A 14,047-nucleotide genomic window follows, 5' to 3' on the forward strand; every position below is an offset into this window, starting at 1 on the left:
GAGGCTCCATCTTGGTCCAGGATGCAGGGTACCTAGGGTAGACCAGTTACCTGTCTGCAGAGGGGTGGGGGTGGGGGGTGAATAGAGTCTTGTAGGGATGCCAAGGCAGAGGCTTGGATAGCTGCCTAGAGCAGGGCTGTGACCTGTCCCACTCTGTCCTTTGCATGTAGACAGGACCATCCCACACCCCTTTAGAGGCGGAGGAGTAAAGTGCCTGGAGCCTTCCAAGGATAAAGAGTAGGACTGAGAATTCCTCCTTCTCTCTCTCTCTCTCTGTGTGTGTGTGTGTGTGTGTGTGTGTGTACGCGCGCGCGTGCGCGCGCAGTCCCAGGCAGGCGTCCTCAGAGAGGTTGGCCTCAGTTCTCCCCAGCCACTCCATTCTCTTCCTTATCTGAAATCTCTCCGGGGTGTTTCTTATCATAGGGAATAAGAGACCAAGGGTAGGGCCATTACTTCTACCCTAGATGGAGTCCTGGGTTCAAACCCACCCTCCAGGAGTTCCACAAGCAATTCCCCCTTTCTCCAGAGAGGCCGTTTTGGAAGAAAGCAGGTTGGTCTGTGGGCAGAGACGTGGCATAAAGCATCGGGGCGATTCCACAGTGGAGGGCCAGGGAAACTCCCAGGGTGGGGAGTTGTGGACTCCCCTCAACCCTCAACATCAAGGGCATATCCGGCATCACCCTGAGCTAGGATGAGGAGAAGGCGACCATTACGGAGACCGCAAGGGCAGCAGGCCAGGGACCAGGGGGGGCGGAAGCGGGCTGGGCCGGGTTGGAGTCCAGGTCAGTCTGCTGGGCCGGGTCTAGGGCCCTAGTCTTAGCCCTGCGCTCTCAGCGCGCCTGGCCCGCCCGCTCCCTGGAGCCAGCTTTCCAGCGGCGGGGCTGCGCTGGCTGTGGAGGTGCCGGGGCGCCCCGCAGGCTGCACGTCCTCAGCTCCCGGGCCAAGCTGAGCACCTCCGGCCGCTCGCGCTGCAGGACCCCTCCTTCGCTGTCCTGGGCGTCTTCTTCCTCGTCCTCCTCCTCCTCGTCCTCCTCCTGGATGCTGCTGAGACGCGGAGCCCCGCGGCCGCGTTCGCTCGGCGGAGGCCGGTAAGCGCACTTGGCATTGAGCAGTCGGCGCAGTGGGGCGCGGGGTACCGAGGCGGCGGCGCCCCCCGCACGGAGGTGCTGCTGGCGCACGTGGCGCGCGTCGCTTTGGCGCTGCAGCCGCTTGAAGTCGCTGAAGGCAGCCAGCGCGGTCTGGCGGAGCAGGCGGGCCAGGGAGCGCGCCTTGTGCGCCCGCGCCAGCAGCACGGCGTGGCAGCGCAGCACCACGGCCTTGTGGCGCGCCTGGTGGCGGTAGACCCAGGCGAAGACGCGCGGGTGGCGCCCGTCCGCCGCGCAGTAGGTGATGCGCGGCAGCAGGTAGGCGTGCGCCGGCCTGCGGCCTCCCGAACCCCCGGAGCTGCGCTCGCTCGGTTGCATGCGGATGCCGTGCGGGCCCAGCGTCAGTTTCATCTTCGTGCCCCCTCCCGGCCCGCAACGCGCCCAGATCCTGCCTACAGCGTCGTCGGTGCAGCCGTCGCCCTTGGCGTGCAGGGTGACTGCGTTGCCCAGGTACCACACTGTGTAGGTGGGGTCCTCCTTGTTAAGCTCCACTTTTTGGCGCCGGCTGCGGAACACGCGGCCCAGACGCTCCAGCGGCCAGTCGGGTAGCAGGTCCGGGCAGGAGCGCAGGAAGCTGGAAAGCAGCGACGTGTAGGCGAGCCCGGGGCTCAGGCTCTTCGCCTTGCGCTTGGCCTCATCCTCCACTAGCACGAATTTGTTCCGTCTCCAGGGCAGCATCGTGGCGGCCCAAAGGGCTAGGAAAGCAGGGAGCTCACTTGCGTCCTGGGAGACCAACGGCGCTCAGAAGCCCAGGACTTGTGACAAGCTGGGCGGCGGCCGGAGACAGTCGTTGCGTGAGATGCCCTGTGTCAGGTGGGGCTGGCTCCGTAGATGCCCGGTGTCCAGCCGAGCTGGCCGCCGAGATGCCAGTGCGGCGGCTTGATCGGCCCAGAGCAGCTTCCCCCAGGAATGACTCCAGTCGCCTGGGAAGCAAGGAGGAACAGGGGTCTGGAGAAATGGATGTCCCCCAGGCCCGAATATATGTGTGTGTGTGTGTGGGGGGCCGGGGATTGCCACGGTCCCTGCCGCCGAGTTGGCGGCAGGGACGTCTCTAGAGCAGAGGCTGGTGGCTGCTGGATGAGGTGGACCAGGAATACGGCTGCGGTGGGGACTCCTTCAGGCGTCGCGGCTCCACCTCCCTGGTCTGTCTACATCACCGGGCGGGACCGCTAGCTCTCTTGTCTCCTCCCTTTCTCCTCCCCCCCCCCCCCCCCCCCCCCCCAGCGCGCGCAGACTCGCGCTTCCCAAGACCCAGCACCAGCGCCCTGGAACTGTTTTAATCCCTATCATTGGGAAGATGAAGAGTAGAGGGGCGGCTGAGGAATGGAAATCCCCCAAACTATTGCGGAGGGACTTACGAATGCAAATTTCTCCAGCATCACTGGTGGGCTCCAAGTTCTCGGAGAGAGCCCCTCCTCTTTCTAGGATTCCTGCTTTGCTGCCCCTCACCCACAGACTGTTCCTACCCCCGCCCCACCCCCCATCTCTGAGAACGGAGAGAGATTTGGGGTGGGTTCAGGCTGAGGCCTGGTGCCCCGTTGCCTCTTCTCTGCACAGCACAAAGCCAGCTGAGGTGGCCAAGCAGAGCAGTGGAAAAGTACTACCGTTTGGTGAAGCTTTCTCCCAGGTTCCTCCAAGGTCGTGGGCCAGGCCGCTTCCCTTGAGCTGAGAGACTGGTCTTGCCACCACACCAGCGTCCGGTGGTCAAGACAGAAGGGAGGAGAGGATTCTTGGTAGTGAGGAGGGGTTTCCAGGGTAGAACTGAGTCTGTGGGGATTGCCGCAGGAAAGCTCTCCCTCTGGTCAAAGTGCAGCCTTTGGCTCTTTGAAGATAAAACAGATAATGTCCTATCGGCAGAGATGCCTTCTGAGCTCCCAGGTGTTGTTAGCATTCATTCTGTCATCAAATCCTCCAGACAGAGAGTCGAGGGACACAAGGCTGAGAGGAGACGGGTCACTCAGACCCCAGTGACCCCATGGCCGACCCTCCACCTTCCCCCTTTCCCAGTGACCCCATGGCCGGCCCTCCACCTTTCCCCTTTCCTCCAACCTCTGCCCATACTCTGCATGGAATCCAGGAACTTGTCTCCATCCCTTGTGGGGAGTGACTGGTTCTTACTGGGAAGGGCTCTAAACTATTGAAAAAACAGCCCTAAGCATCAGGACACATACTCCCAGAATTCCTGGACTGCTCTTATGTGGGCTCTAGAGCCCATCACCTTAAGGCTCCCTAGTGCCAACATGAGTTCTTTCATTGGGTCCTGGGGACAGGTCATAGGGAGGGGCTTTCCAGGGCAAGAAGGAGCTCAGATGTGATCCTGGCTGAACTAAAAAAACCAAGCCAAACCCTGTGGACCCCATATAGGCCCATTGACAAGACTGTGCTCAGTCAGGGATAGCAAGTGGAAATGGTGAGTGGCTGGCCTCAGAATCCCCAGGAGAATGAAAATTATATGTACTTAAAGAGAGTAGGCTATGGTGGCACACGCCTGTAATCCCAGCACAGGGGAGGCAGAGGCAGGCAGATCTCTGTGAGTTCAAGGCCAGCCTGGCCTACATAGTGAGTTCCAGGACATCCAGGGTTATGCAGAGAGACAGTATCTCAAGAAACCAAAGGGTAGGGGTGGGGGAAAGGCAGATACAATGGCTTTTGCCATATAAAGCTTGTAGCCTGATTTTGATCTCCAGAGCCCATTTCACGGCAGGAGGGGACAACCAACTCCACAAAGTTGTCCTCTGATCCCTACGTGAGCCTTATGGTTTGTGCTTTTCCCTCCAATAATATTAATAAAACTTAGAAAAAGAACTGCAAATGGAAGGGTACCAGAGGCTCCCCAAATGATAAAGAACAGAAAATGGCTTAGCATTGCAGTCTCGGTTTTGGGGGTGCCCACAAAGTCCACCCTGGGGCTCATTTCATCCAGAGTATGACCATATCTTTCCCATTGCTGATTACAAAAACAAAGCCAGCTTGTGATGAGACTTCACACAAGGACAGAGGAGTCTTCCTCTGTCCCCACCTGTGCTGTGGCCTCATTTTCCTGAGCCAGGCTCAGAGAGGCCAGGGGACATTGAAAGGCTGTTCATGGAGCAGCATTGGCCTCTTGGCCGATAGAAACACTAACTCAACCAAATCCGTTTGTGTAAAGGGGTTTGTATGTTTTTGCTATGAAAAGCCACTTTTTTTTTTTTTTTTTTTTTTTTTGGTTTTTCGAGACAGGGTTTCTCTGTGTAGCCTTGGCCATCCTGGACTCACTTTGTAGACCAGGCTGTCCTTGAACTCACAGCAATCCGCCTACCTCTGCCTCCCGAGTGCTGGGATTAAAGGCGTGCGCCACCACGCCCGGCTGAAAAGCCACTTCTTAAAAAAAAAAGAAAGAAAGAAAGAAAAAAAGCCACTTCTTAAATTCTGCTGGTCCCCCAGAAATACCTTCCAGACCATGCTGCCACCTTCCTTCTCCCAGGGTAGGAGGGAGTGGCTTAAGCAAAGCCTCAGCTGGGAAGATGGGAAACCAAGCTTCTGCCTTCAGGATGGTGTCTCCTTCTCTTCTCTCTCCTCCTCCTCTTTTCTGTTGTTGCTGTTTTGTTTTCTGTTTTTTTTTTTCAAGACAGGGTTTGTATGCAGGTGGTGCCTTCCCTAGGCTGGTGGCTCTCAGTTCTTTAAGAAAGCAAGCCAGTATGTAGGTTCCCCTCCATGGCCTCTGTATCAGCTCCTGCTTCCAGGTTCCTGCCCTGTGTGAGTCCTTGTCTTGCCATCCTTCAAGATGGACTATGGATGTGGAAGGGTAAGCCGAATAAACCCTTCCCTCCCCAACTTGCTTTTGCTCACAGTGTTTCATCACAGCTATAATAACACCAACTAAGATAGGGCCTCGCTGTATATCTCTGGCTGACCTGGATATCTCCACGCAGATCAGGCTGGTCTTGAACTCAAAAGAGATCTGTCTGCCTCCTGAAAGCTGGGATTAAAGGCATGTTTGTCAAGCCTAGCAACTTCCATTCCTAAATAACATTTCTAATTTAGGCTATGCTGTTTTAAAAATCATTATTTATCACTCCCCTGTGATTTGATAGGATTATTGCTGTTTACCTCTCTCTCCCTCTGTGTGTGCAAGTGTGTGTGTGTATCTGTGTATCTCTCTCTCTGTCTCTCTGTGTTTGTGTGTGTCCACACAAGTGAGTATACATATGTGTAGATGTCAGAGAACAACCCTTTTCAGGAACTTTCTATCTTTTCTTTTCTTTTTTTCTTTCCGAGACAGGGCTTCTCCGTGTAGCCTTGCTGTCGTGGACTCGCTTTGTAGACCAGGCTGGCCTCAAACTCACCGGGATCCACTTGCCTCTGCCTCCCGGGTGCTCGGATTAAAGGCATGCGCCATCACCGCCCGGCTCTATCTTTTCTTATTTATTAATTAATTTACTTAGGCAGGGGTCTCACTATTTAGACCAGGTTGACCTGAAACTCAGAGATCCTACTGTGTCTTCCTCCCAAGTGCTGGGATTAAAGCCATCATGCCTGGCTTGTGTTTACTTTCTCGAGACAGGGTCTCTCACTGGGTTGGAACTCACCAAGAATGCTAGGCTGGCTGGCCAATGAGCCTTCTGTATTCCCTCCCCTTCCCTACTGCTTGGATTATGGGGATGGAAGTAAGGCCTTAGGGTTCACCATGGAAGAAGCATTTTATAGACTGGGCTATCTCTTCAGCCTCTGTCCTACACCACTCACAACGCTTTGGGGTGTACCAGCAGTTAGTGTTTAATGGCTATTAGGTAGATAACGGGTCAAAGCTGAGCCCCAAAATGTGTAATGACACCCTCTCTCTTCTTGGACAACCTTTTGTGTTTATTTGAGAAGCTAGCAGTTGCCTCACTTTTAAAACAGGCCGTCCGTTTGCACCTGTCACTAATTTATCCTCCGGTTCTTCCGCAGAACCCTCGAGCTTCTCTGGGCCTGGTTGAACACACAGGTGTGAAGTTTCTGATTTTGAGTTTCTGTGAACCACACCTGGAGGCATCCTCCCTCGGGTCCCCTCCGGATTGGCGACTTCATACACCTGTATAGCTGTGGTGCTGGGATGTCAATGTACTGGGGATTTCCCTGTGTTTTTACTCTTTTGGATCTATCTTTCCGAATCTCTCATTTTCTGATTACCCTGCACCCTACCCCTTGTCTCCTTGCTTTAAAGTAAAACTGTTTTTTTTTTTTTTTTTTAACTTATTTTCTTGGACACAGGGTTTCACCACATAACTCTGGTTATCCTGGAACTCCCTATGTAGACCAGGTCAGCCTCAAACTCAGAGATTTGCCTGCCTCTGTCTCCTTAGTGCTAGGATTAAAGGTGTGCACCACCATGCCTGGCTTCTGTTTTGTTTTTTTGTGGTTTTCGTCGGTTTGTTTGTTTTACTGAGACAGGGTTTCTCTGTGTAGCCTTGACTGTCCTGGACTCAGTCTGTAGACTAGGCTGACCTCAAACTCAGAGATCTGTCTGCCTCTGCCTCTTGAGTGCTGAGATTCAAGGCGTTCGCTGCCATCACCCAGTTTTTTTTTTTTAAAGGTTTATTTATTATTATTATGTATACAGTGCTCTGCCTGCATGTACACCTGCAGGCCAGAAGAGGGCATCAGATCTCATTATAGATGGTTGTGAGCCACATGTGGTTGCTGGGAATTGAACTCAGGACCTCTGGAAGAGCAGACAGTGCTCTTAACCACTGGGCCATCTCTCCAGCCCCCCCAGTTTATTTTTGTAATTGTAGTCTTCCTACTAGGTGATGGGCAGCTCACTGTAGCTGTCTTCTCACTGAATCATTTGTTTCCTTTGATGCACATACATTTCAATTTTTTAATTAATTAAATTCAATTTGTTCTTTGATTATTTTATACATATATACATATTCTGATCAACTTTAATATTGTTTTAAAAATCACATTTATCAGCCAGGTGTGGTGGCGCACACCTGTAATCCTAGCACTCGGGAGGCAGAGGCAGGTGGATGGCTGTGAGTTCGAGGCCAGCCTGGTCTACAAAGTGAGTCTAGGATAGCCAAGGCTACACAGAGAAACCCTGTCTCAAAAAACCAAAACCAAACCAAACCAAACCAAACCAAACCAAACCAAAAAAACCCATTTATGTTGAGGTGGGGCACCTGTGTTCTATACCTAGTGTGTGGAGTGTAGAAGACAGTTTGTGAGGTGTGTGTGTGTGTGTGTGTGTGTGTGTGTGTGTGTGTTCTACCATGCAGTTCACAGATTGAACTCAAGTCATTAGGCTGACCCCTTGAGCCATCTCACAGGTCCATATTATTCGTTTATTGATACAGGGTCTCATTGTATAGCCCAGGATATCCTATAACTCATGGTCCTCCTGCCTCAGCCTCCAGTGGCGGCTGCACAGGCATTTGTCACCAAAGCCTATATGATGTTTTTTATTTTAGTTTTATTTGAATGTATCTATTTTTTTTTTCACTTTGGTTGTCTGTACTTTGGGTGTTGTATTAAAAAAATAATTACCACATTCAGCCTTAGGATACCCTAATGTTTGATCTGGTAATTTTATAGTTTTCGTTCTTAACATTTGGATCTTTGGACTTAATTGAGTTAATTTTGGTATGTGATATACAATAGTGGTCCATGTTTGTCCTTTTAGTCAGCATCATACTGTTTTGGTTTCTGTAATAGTAGACAGTTTTTAAACTTAAAACAATGTGTATGAGTGTATGTGCTGGGAACTAAACCCAGGTCCTCTGCAAGAGTAGCCAGTGCTCTTAACCACTGAACCATCTCTCCAGCCCTCCCTCCCTCTCTCTCTCTCTCTCTCAATGTCTTAGAACTCTTTATGTAGACCAGGCTAGCCTCCAACTCAAAGAGATCCTCCTGCCTCTGCCTTCTGAGTGCTGGGATGAAAGATGTGTGCACCACCACGGTCTGCTGCACTGTTCTTCTTTTATTGTTTGTCATCCACTGGCATTTTGAAAGCGATTCCACTTAATCTATAGATTGCTCTAGATCAGTGGTTTTTAACCTTCCTAATGCTTTAATGCCATTCCTCATGTTGCTGTTACTCTTGACCATAAAATTAATTTTGTTGCTACTTCGTAACTGTAATTGTGCTGTTGTTATGAATTGAACATAAATATCTGATAAGCGAGATAGCCAATATGTATAGACCCACAGGCTGAGTGACCCGCCACTGCCCTGGATAGTGTTGGCATCTAGACAATACTAAATCTTTAGTCCATAATGCACGGTGTCATTTACATTATTATTTTTTCAGCATTTTAGTGTGTGTGTGTGTGTGTGTGTGTGTGTGTTGTGTGTGTGTATGCATATTCAAGTGCAGTTGTGTTTTGAAGCCAGAGGTTAAGTGTGTGTCTTTCACTATCTCTTTCCTTCCTATCTGTAGAGACTGGGTCTCTCATTGCGCCTATAGCTCAGCAGTTGGCTAGTCTGGCTGGTCAGGGAGCTCAGGGGGTCTGCTTGTCTCTTTCCTACTAGAGCTAGAGTTACAGACCACACCTAGCTTTTACCTGTGTGCTGGGGATTTGAACTCATGCTAGTCCAACAGACACTTAATGGACTTCAACAAGATTTTTCTCTTCTCAGTGAACATCTCTTTGGCTTCCTTGGTCGTATTCCTAAGCTATTTCTTTGGATGCTGCTATGTAAATAAAATTATTTAAATTTCCATTCTGGACTGCTCATTTGTTGGAGTAGAGAAACAAAATTGATTTTTGCATGTTGATTTTTTTTTCAACCTTGCTGAGTTATTTAGTTCTGAAATGTTTTTCTTTGTGGACTTCTAATTATAGCTGTCATTTATTTTTAAGCTTCTGTGCCTTGTATTGATCTTCTTGGTTTTTTTTTTTTTTTCTTCTTCTGCATTTTTATATCTTTAAAGATAAATCAAACTTCTACAAATTTTTCCTAAAATGCCTAGTGACCACTGTAGTCCAGTCCAATCCAAGAGGTGGGAGAGCTGACGAGACACTCTTAGAAGAAGGAAGGAAATGTCTTGAGTTCTTCTGAGCTGGTCGGTGTCCCTAGAGATCGCCATTAGTCGCCTGCCTTAGGGAAGGGGTGGGCGGGCCTGAGGGTGTTGATGGGGCCATGATGTTCCATTCCCCCTCATTCTAGACTGTGCCTGGCTCTGCTGCCTAGAGGTCCTTTGGGTCAGTCCTGAGTGGTCCCTCTCAGGGCCTAGGCTGCAGTTTCCAAGCCAGAGGCTCCAGGTTCCGGTCGGGCAGGGGGTGTATTTGGAGCGCCCCCTCCTGGCTGTTGGTGGATCCTCTTTTTATTATGATTGGAATTCCTGGGATTTCCAGGGCTGCCTTTGTCCTCCTTGGGTCTCTTCTTGCTCTGCTGACCTAATCTTTTCTTCTCCCCAAATGCCTTGGATCCCACTCTGTGGCCATCATCTCTTTCTTCCTTGGCACTGTCTGCCACGTCTCTTCCTTGATTGTGGAGTGAGCCTTGCCAAGGACGGGGAGCACCTCAGTTTGCTTTCCTTAGTGGTTTTCTGATGCCTCCTGATTGTGCTCAGATTCATGTGGTACCTGGGTGTGGTGGCATCCTGTCTGTAGTCCAGGTTACTCAGGAGGCTGAGGTAGCCTGGAGTTATAGGCCAACCTGGGCTACATAACAAGATAGATAGATAGATAGGTAGATAGAAAAACATTATTTCCTTTTAAAAAGAAAAGGCTTGAGGGGGGCTATGCTTTCATGCTCACTATTACTCATCCTGGGAGTGTAAATGTGCTCTGAAACTCAGCCATGGTAGCTGACACCTGTAATCCCCAGGCACTGGGAAAGCAGAGGCAGGAGGAGCACTCTAAGTTCAAGACCAACCTGGTCTACATAGCAACTTCCAGGCTAAAGCCTAGAAAGATCCTGTCATAGAACAAAGCGACCCACAGTGCAACAGGGATGGGGATGTAGCTCAGTGGGTAGCATGCTTGCCTAGCATGCACTAAGCCCCCTTCCTCCCCAGCACACATTAGCTGGGTGTGGTGCCTCACACCTGTCATCCTAGCACTTGGAATATAGAGGTAGGAGGATCAAAAATTTAAGATCCTCTGGTACAGAGCAAATTCGTGGCCAGCCTGTGCTCTGGAGAATCCTCTTTTTAAAAAATGCAAACCTTATCTGTGTTGATGTGAGGGTGTCAGATCTTGGAGTTACAGACAGTTGTGAGCTGCCATGTGGGTGCTGGGAATTGAACCTGGGTCCTTTGGAAGAGCAGGCAGTGCTCTTAACCACTGAGCCATCTCTCCAACCTGGAGGGGGAGACCTGGTGGCACTCAGAGGAAGGACAGCAGGTTACCAAGAAGAGACTTGATACCCTATGAGAATATATAGGGGGAGGTAATCCCCCTCAGGAACAGTCATAGGGGAGGGGAATAATGGGAAAATGGGGGGGGGGGGGAGGATACAAGGGATGGGATAAACATTGAGATGTAACAAGAATAAATTAATAAAAAAAAAAAATAAAAAAAAAAAAATAAAAAATGCAAACCAAAATAACTTGGTGCATATCTACCCATTAATTCAAATATCTTTATTTATGCATTCAGCCATGTTCCTCTTGCCAAATGAGAAAATAAGAGTAAATATCTCATCCCCCTGGTGTTAACATTTTGCCATCAAGGAAATTTTTATTTTTACTTATTTTGGGGTTTTATTTTGAGACAGAATTTCTCTGTGTATCCATGGCTGTTCTGGAACTCACTTTGTAGACCAGGCTGGCCTTGAACTCAGAGATCTGCCTGCCTCTGCATCTGCCTCCCAAGTTCTGGAACTAAAGGCATGCGCCACCCTGCCCAGCTAGGAATTTTTAAAATGATTTATTTATTTCTATTTTATGTGTATAGATGTTTTGGCTGCATAGATATCTGTGTAAGGGTGTTGGATCCCCTGGAACCAGAGTTGCAGACAATTGTGAGCTGCCATGTGGATGCTGGGAATTGAACCCAGGTCCTCTGGAAGAACAGCCGGTGCTCTTAACTACCAAGTCTTTTCTCCAGCCCCCAGAGGAATTTTTTTTTATCAAGTGAGTGCTGAATTCAAAACTAGACTCCTGGTATGAGCACACAGAGTTGAGAAGACACTTTCTATGTCTGGCTTCCAAGATGGCTCCTAGGATGTCTCACTTCTGGGTGTCTGTGTCTGTGTGGAGCCCCTCCCCTCATGGACAGGGATGGCTAAGTAATGGGTGAGATGGCAGTCTACAGTGACATTGATTTCTGTGTACCAGCTGCCATGTCATGAGGACTCTGTAGCAGCCTTGTGAAAGGCCAGGGATGGAGGCATCCTGATCTCAGCCAGCACCTGCTCACCTCTGTGAGTGAGCTGACTCAGAAGTGGGCCCTCTAGTCACAGCCTAGTTGTCAGGTGACTATAGCCTCAGCTAACTGAAGCTTCAGCCTTCTGAGGAGCCCGGTCAGAACCATGCAGCAACTGGCTGACCCACAGAAACCGTGAGATCGTAAATGTTACTGTCGTAAGCTTGGAGATACTCTGTCTCTCAGGAGGTGCATTTTACTAGTACTGCCCCTAACCCTTCACCTGCAAGGCGCTAAATGATCCCCACTGTCCCTCATTCCCCTTCACCCCTTCCCATCAATGCCCCTTTGCCCAGCCATGCCGTGATACCTTCTTCTGGTCCCTCTAAAGTGAACACTCTCTTGCCTCTGGTCGGTCCTTCGCATCTGCTCTTGCAGTCTAGGTAGTTTTTCAAGCCAACAGTTTCTTGACTCCTCTTAACGCTGCTTGGCCTTGCTCCTCAAGGGTGCTTCAAAGTGCTGATCAGAATTACATTTAACTGATCACTGAGGTAATGATTCAGTTACGTTCCCCATCCATTCATAAATAAGCCCCTGTGTACTTGGAGGGTTTGCTCCACAGTGCCTTCCCTAGACGGTGGCTGGCACATTGTAGACTCTCCTCCTCTCAGTCTTATTCTATAGCCTAGACCATAGCCCGGAACTCAATATGTAACCAAGGCTGGCCTTGAATGTACATATTCTCCGGTCTCAGTTTCATGAGTGCTGGGATTACAGGCATATACCACCATTCCTTGCTCAGAATAGGTTCTCAAGAATGCCCTGGACAGTGTGACATACATTATGGTCTTGAGAATGCTCTGGATAGCACTAGGCACATAGTAGGTCCTCAAAAGCACCACAGACAGTGTCAGACACACAATAGGTTCTCAAAAGCACCACGGACAGTACCAGACACACAGTAGGTCTTTAAAAGTACCATGGGCAGTGCCTGACACATAGTAGGCTCTCAAAAGGTTGCTGAGAGTGACATATGAGATATCTTCCTGCTGTGTGACTCAGTCCCACCTTCTTTATAGTAAGAAAAGCAGCTGAGAGCAAACGCCTTGTTGATGGCAGGTCAGTACATTATTCTTAAAGGACAGTACATACACTTTTATTGAAGAAGAAAAAAAAAAAAAACACACCTCACTTCCGACAGTGACTCATTTGGTGACCTTGGGTGGCTTGTCTTTCCTGTCTGAAAAAGGCAGATAGCACTTGGTACAATGCTTCTGCTGAAGGCTGGGAACTGTTTTATTTAGAGATTTTGGCATGTGTTCAGTGCTCTTAAAAGTACAATTTTCTTAATCTCCAGGTGGTTGTAGGTGATTACAGCCTCAGAATCAAAATGCAGTGTGGTTTACAAAGGGCATATATGGACGTTGGAGGGAGAGAGGAGTACCTTTTGACGCTGGGCTTGCATATATGTGTGCATGCATGTTCTTTCTGCTGGCTTGTTTATTTGTTTTGAGATAAGGTCTCCCTGTATAACCCAGGCTGGCCTTGAATCTGCAATCCTCCTGCCTCAGTTCCCAAGTGCTGGGACTGCAGGTATAACTATTCCCATATACCTGACATGACTACATATTGGTGTGCATGTGTGTGTGTTTATGTGTGTGCACAGGTGGCATATGCTTACATGTGCACATATATGAGTGTGCGTGCACTTGTGCACGCTAATTTAGAGGCTAGAGGTTGAGAATCTGTGCCTTCCTCTGGCGCTCTTCACCTTTCTTTTTGAGACGGGTCTCCCACTGAACCTGGAGTCTATCTATTGGATAGGCTCAGTTGGTTAGTAAGTGCCCCGGGATCTGCCTGCCCACCTGAGAGCAGCCAGCACCACGACTACAGGCATGCACCGCCTCACCCAGAGAGGCATGGGGATGCGGCTCAGTTGGGATTCAAACTCAGGTCCACATGCCTGCACAGCAAGTACCTTGCCCTCTGAGCCATCTCCGCAGCCCACAAGCATTCTTCCAAAGAATCTATGTTTGTACAGGTGTCCCATGTTCGGGGATATTCTAAATTCTGCCTCAGACCTGTTTCAGAATATAATTGTTTGGTTTTCTTTAGCATTATATTCCGTTTCTAACAATAAACCCTCTTTCATTCGTTTGTTTCTTTGTTTCGAGGCAGGGCTCAGTGTATATATCTCAGGAAGGGGCCGGAACTCATTACAGCCGTGCAGGCCTTGGACACTTGGTGACCTTGCTTTAGCCTCTTAAGTGCTGGGATTACAAGAATGAGCCATACTTGCCTGTAAATCCATGCTTCTTTAAAAACATGTGCCGGATTGTGCCAAACCCTTTCATGACATCACAGCCAGTCCTCACAGTTCCTGTTGCAAGGCACAAAGTATTACTGTCCCCGCATTATACTGTTTTAGTTTCTTTTCCATTGTCATGACAATACTCCATAAACAAGGCAGTTTATATAAGAAAGCATCTATCTGGGCATACTATCAAAGGCACATGCCTTTAATCCCAGCCCTTGTGTGGCAAAGACAGGCAGATCTCTGTGAGTTCAAGGCCAGCCTGGTCTATAAAGCGAGTTCCAGGACAGCCAGGACTACCAGAGAAATCC

General features: G+C 49.5%; 1 protein-coding gene across 1 annotated transcript; it reads right to left on the reverse strand.

Moving 5' to 3' along the window:
- Positions 1 to 287: 287 nt before the first annotated feature.
- Fam43b (family with sequence similarity 43 member B) lies at positions 288 to 1,892 on the reverse strand. The gene has a single exon (XM_051171805.1). It carries the CDS (start codon positions 1,821 to 1,823, stop codon positions 831 to 833), a length of 993 nt encoding a protein of 330 aa, XP_051027762.1. The 5' UTR covers positions 1,824 to 1,892; the 3' UTR covers positions 288 to 830.
- Positions 1,893 to 14,047: the final 12,155 nt, after the last annotated feature.

The sequence above is a fragment of the Acomys russatus genome, chromosome 29 (genome assembly GCF_903995435.1).
Source record: "Acomys russatus chromosome 29, mAcoRus1.1, whole genome shotgun sequence".
In the NCBI taxonomy this organism is placed as follows: Eukaryota; Metazoa; Chordata; class Mammalia; order Rodentia; family Muridae; genus Acomys; species Acomys russatus.

Excerpts from the sequence above, each read along its gene's own strand:
- Fam43b (XM_051171805.1), bottom strand. The coding sequence starts at position 1,823 with ATGCTGCCCTGGAGACGGAACAAATTCGTGCTAGTGGAGGATGAGGCC.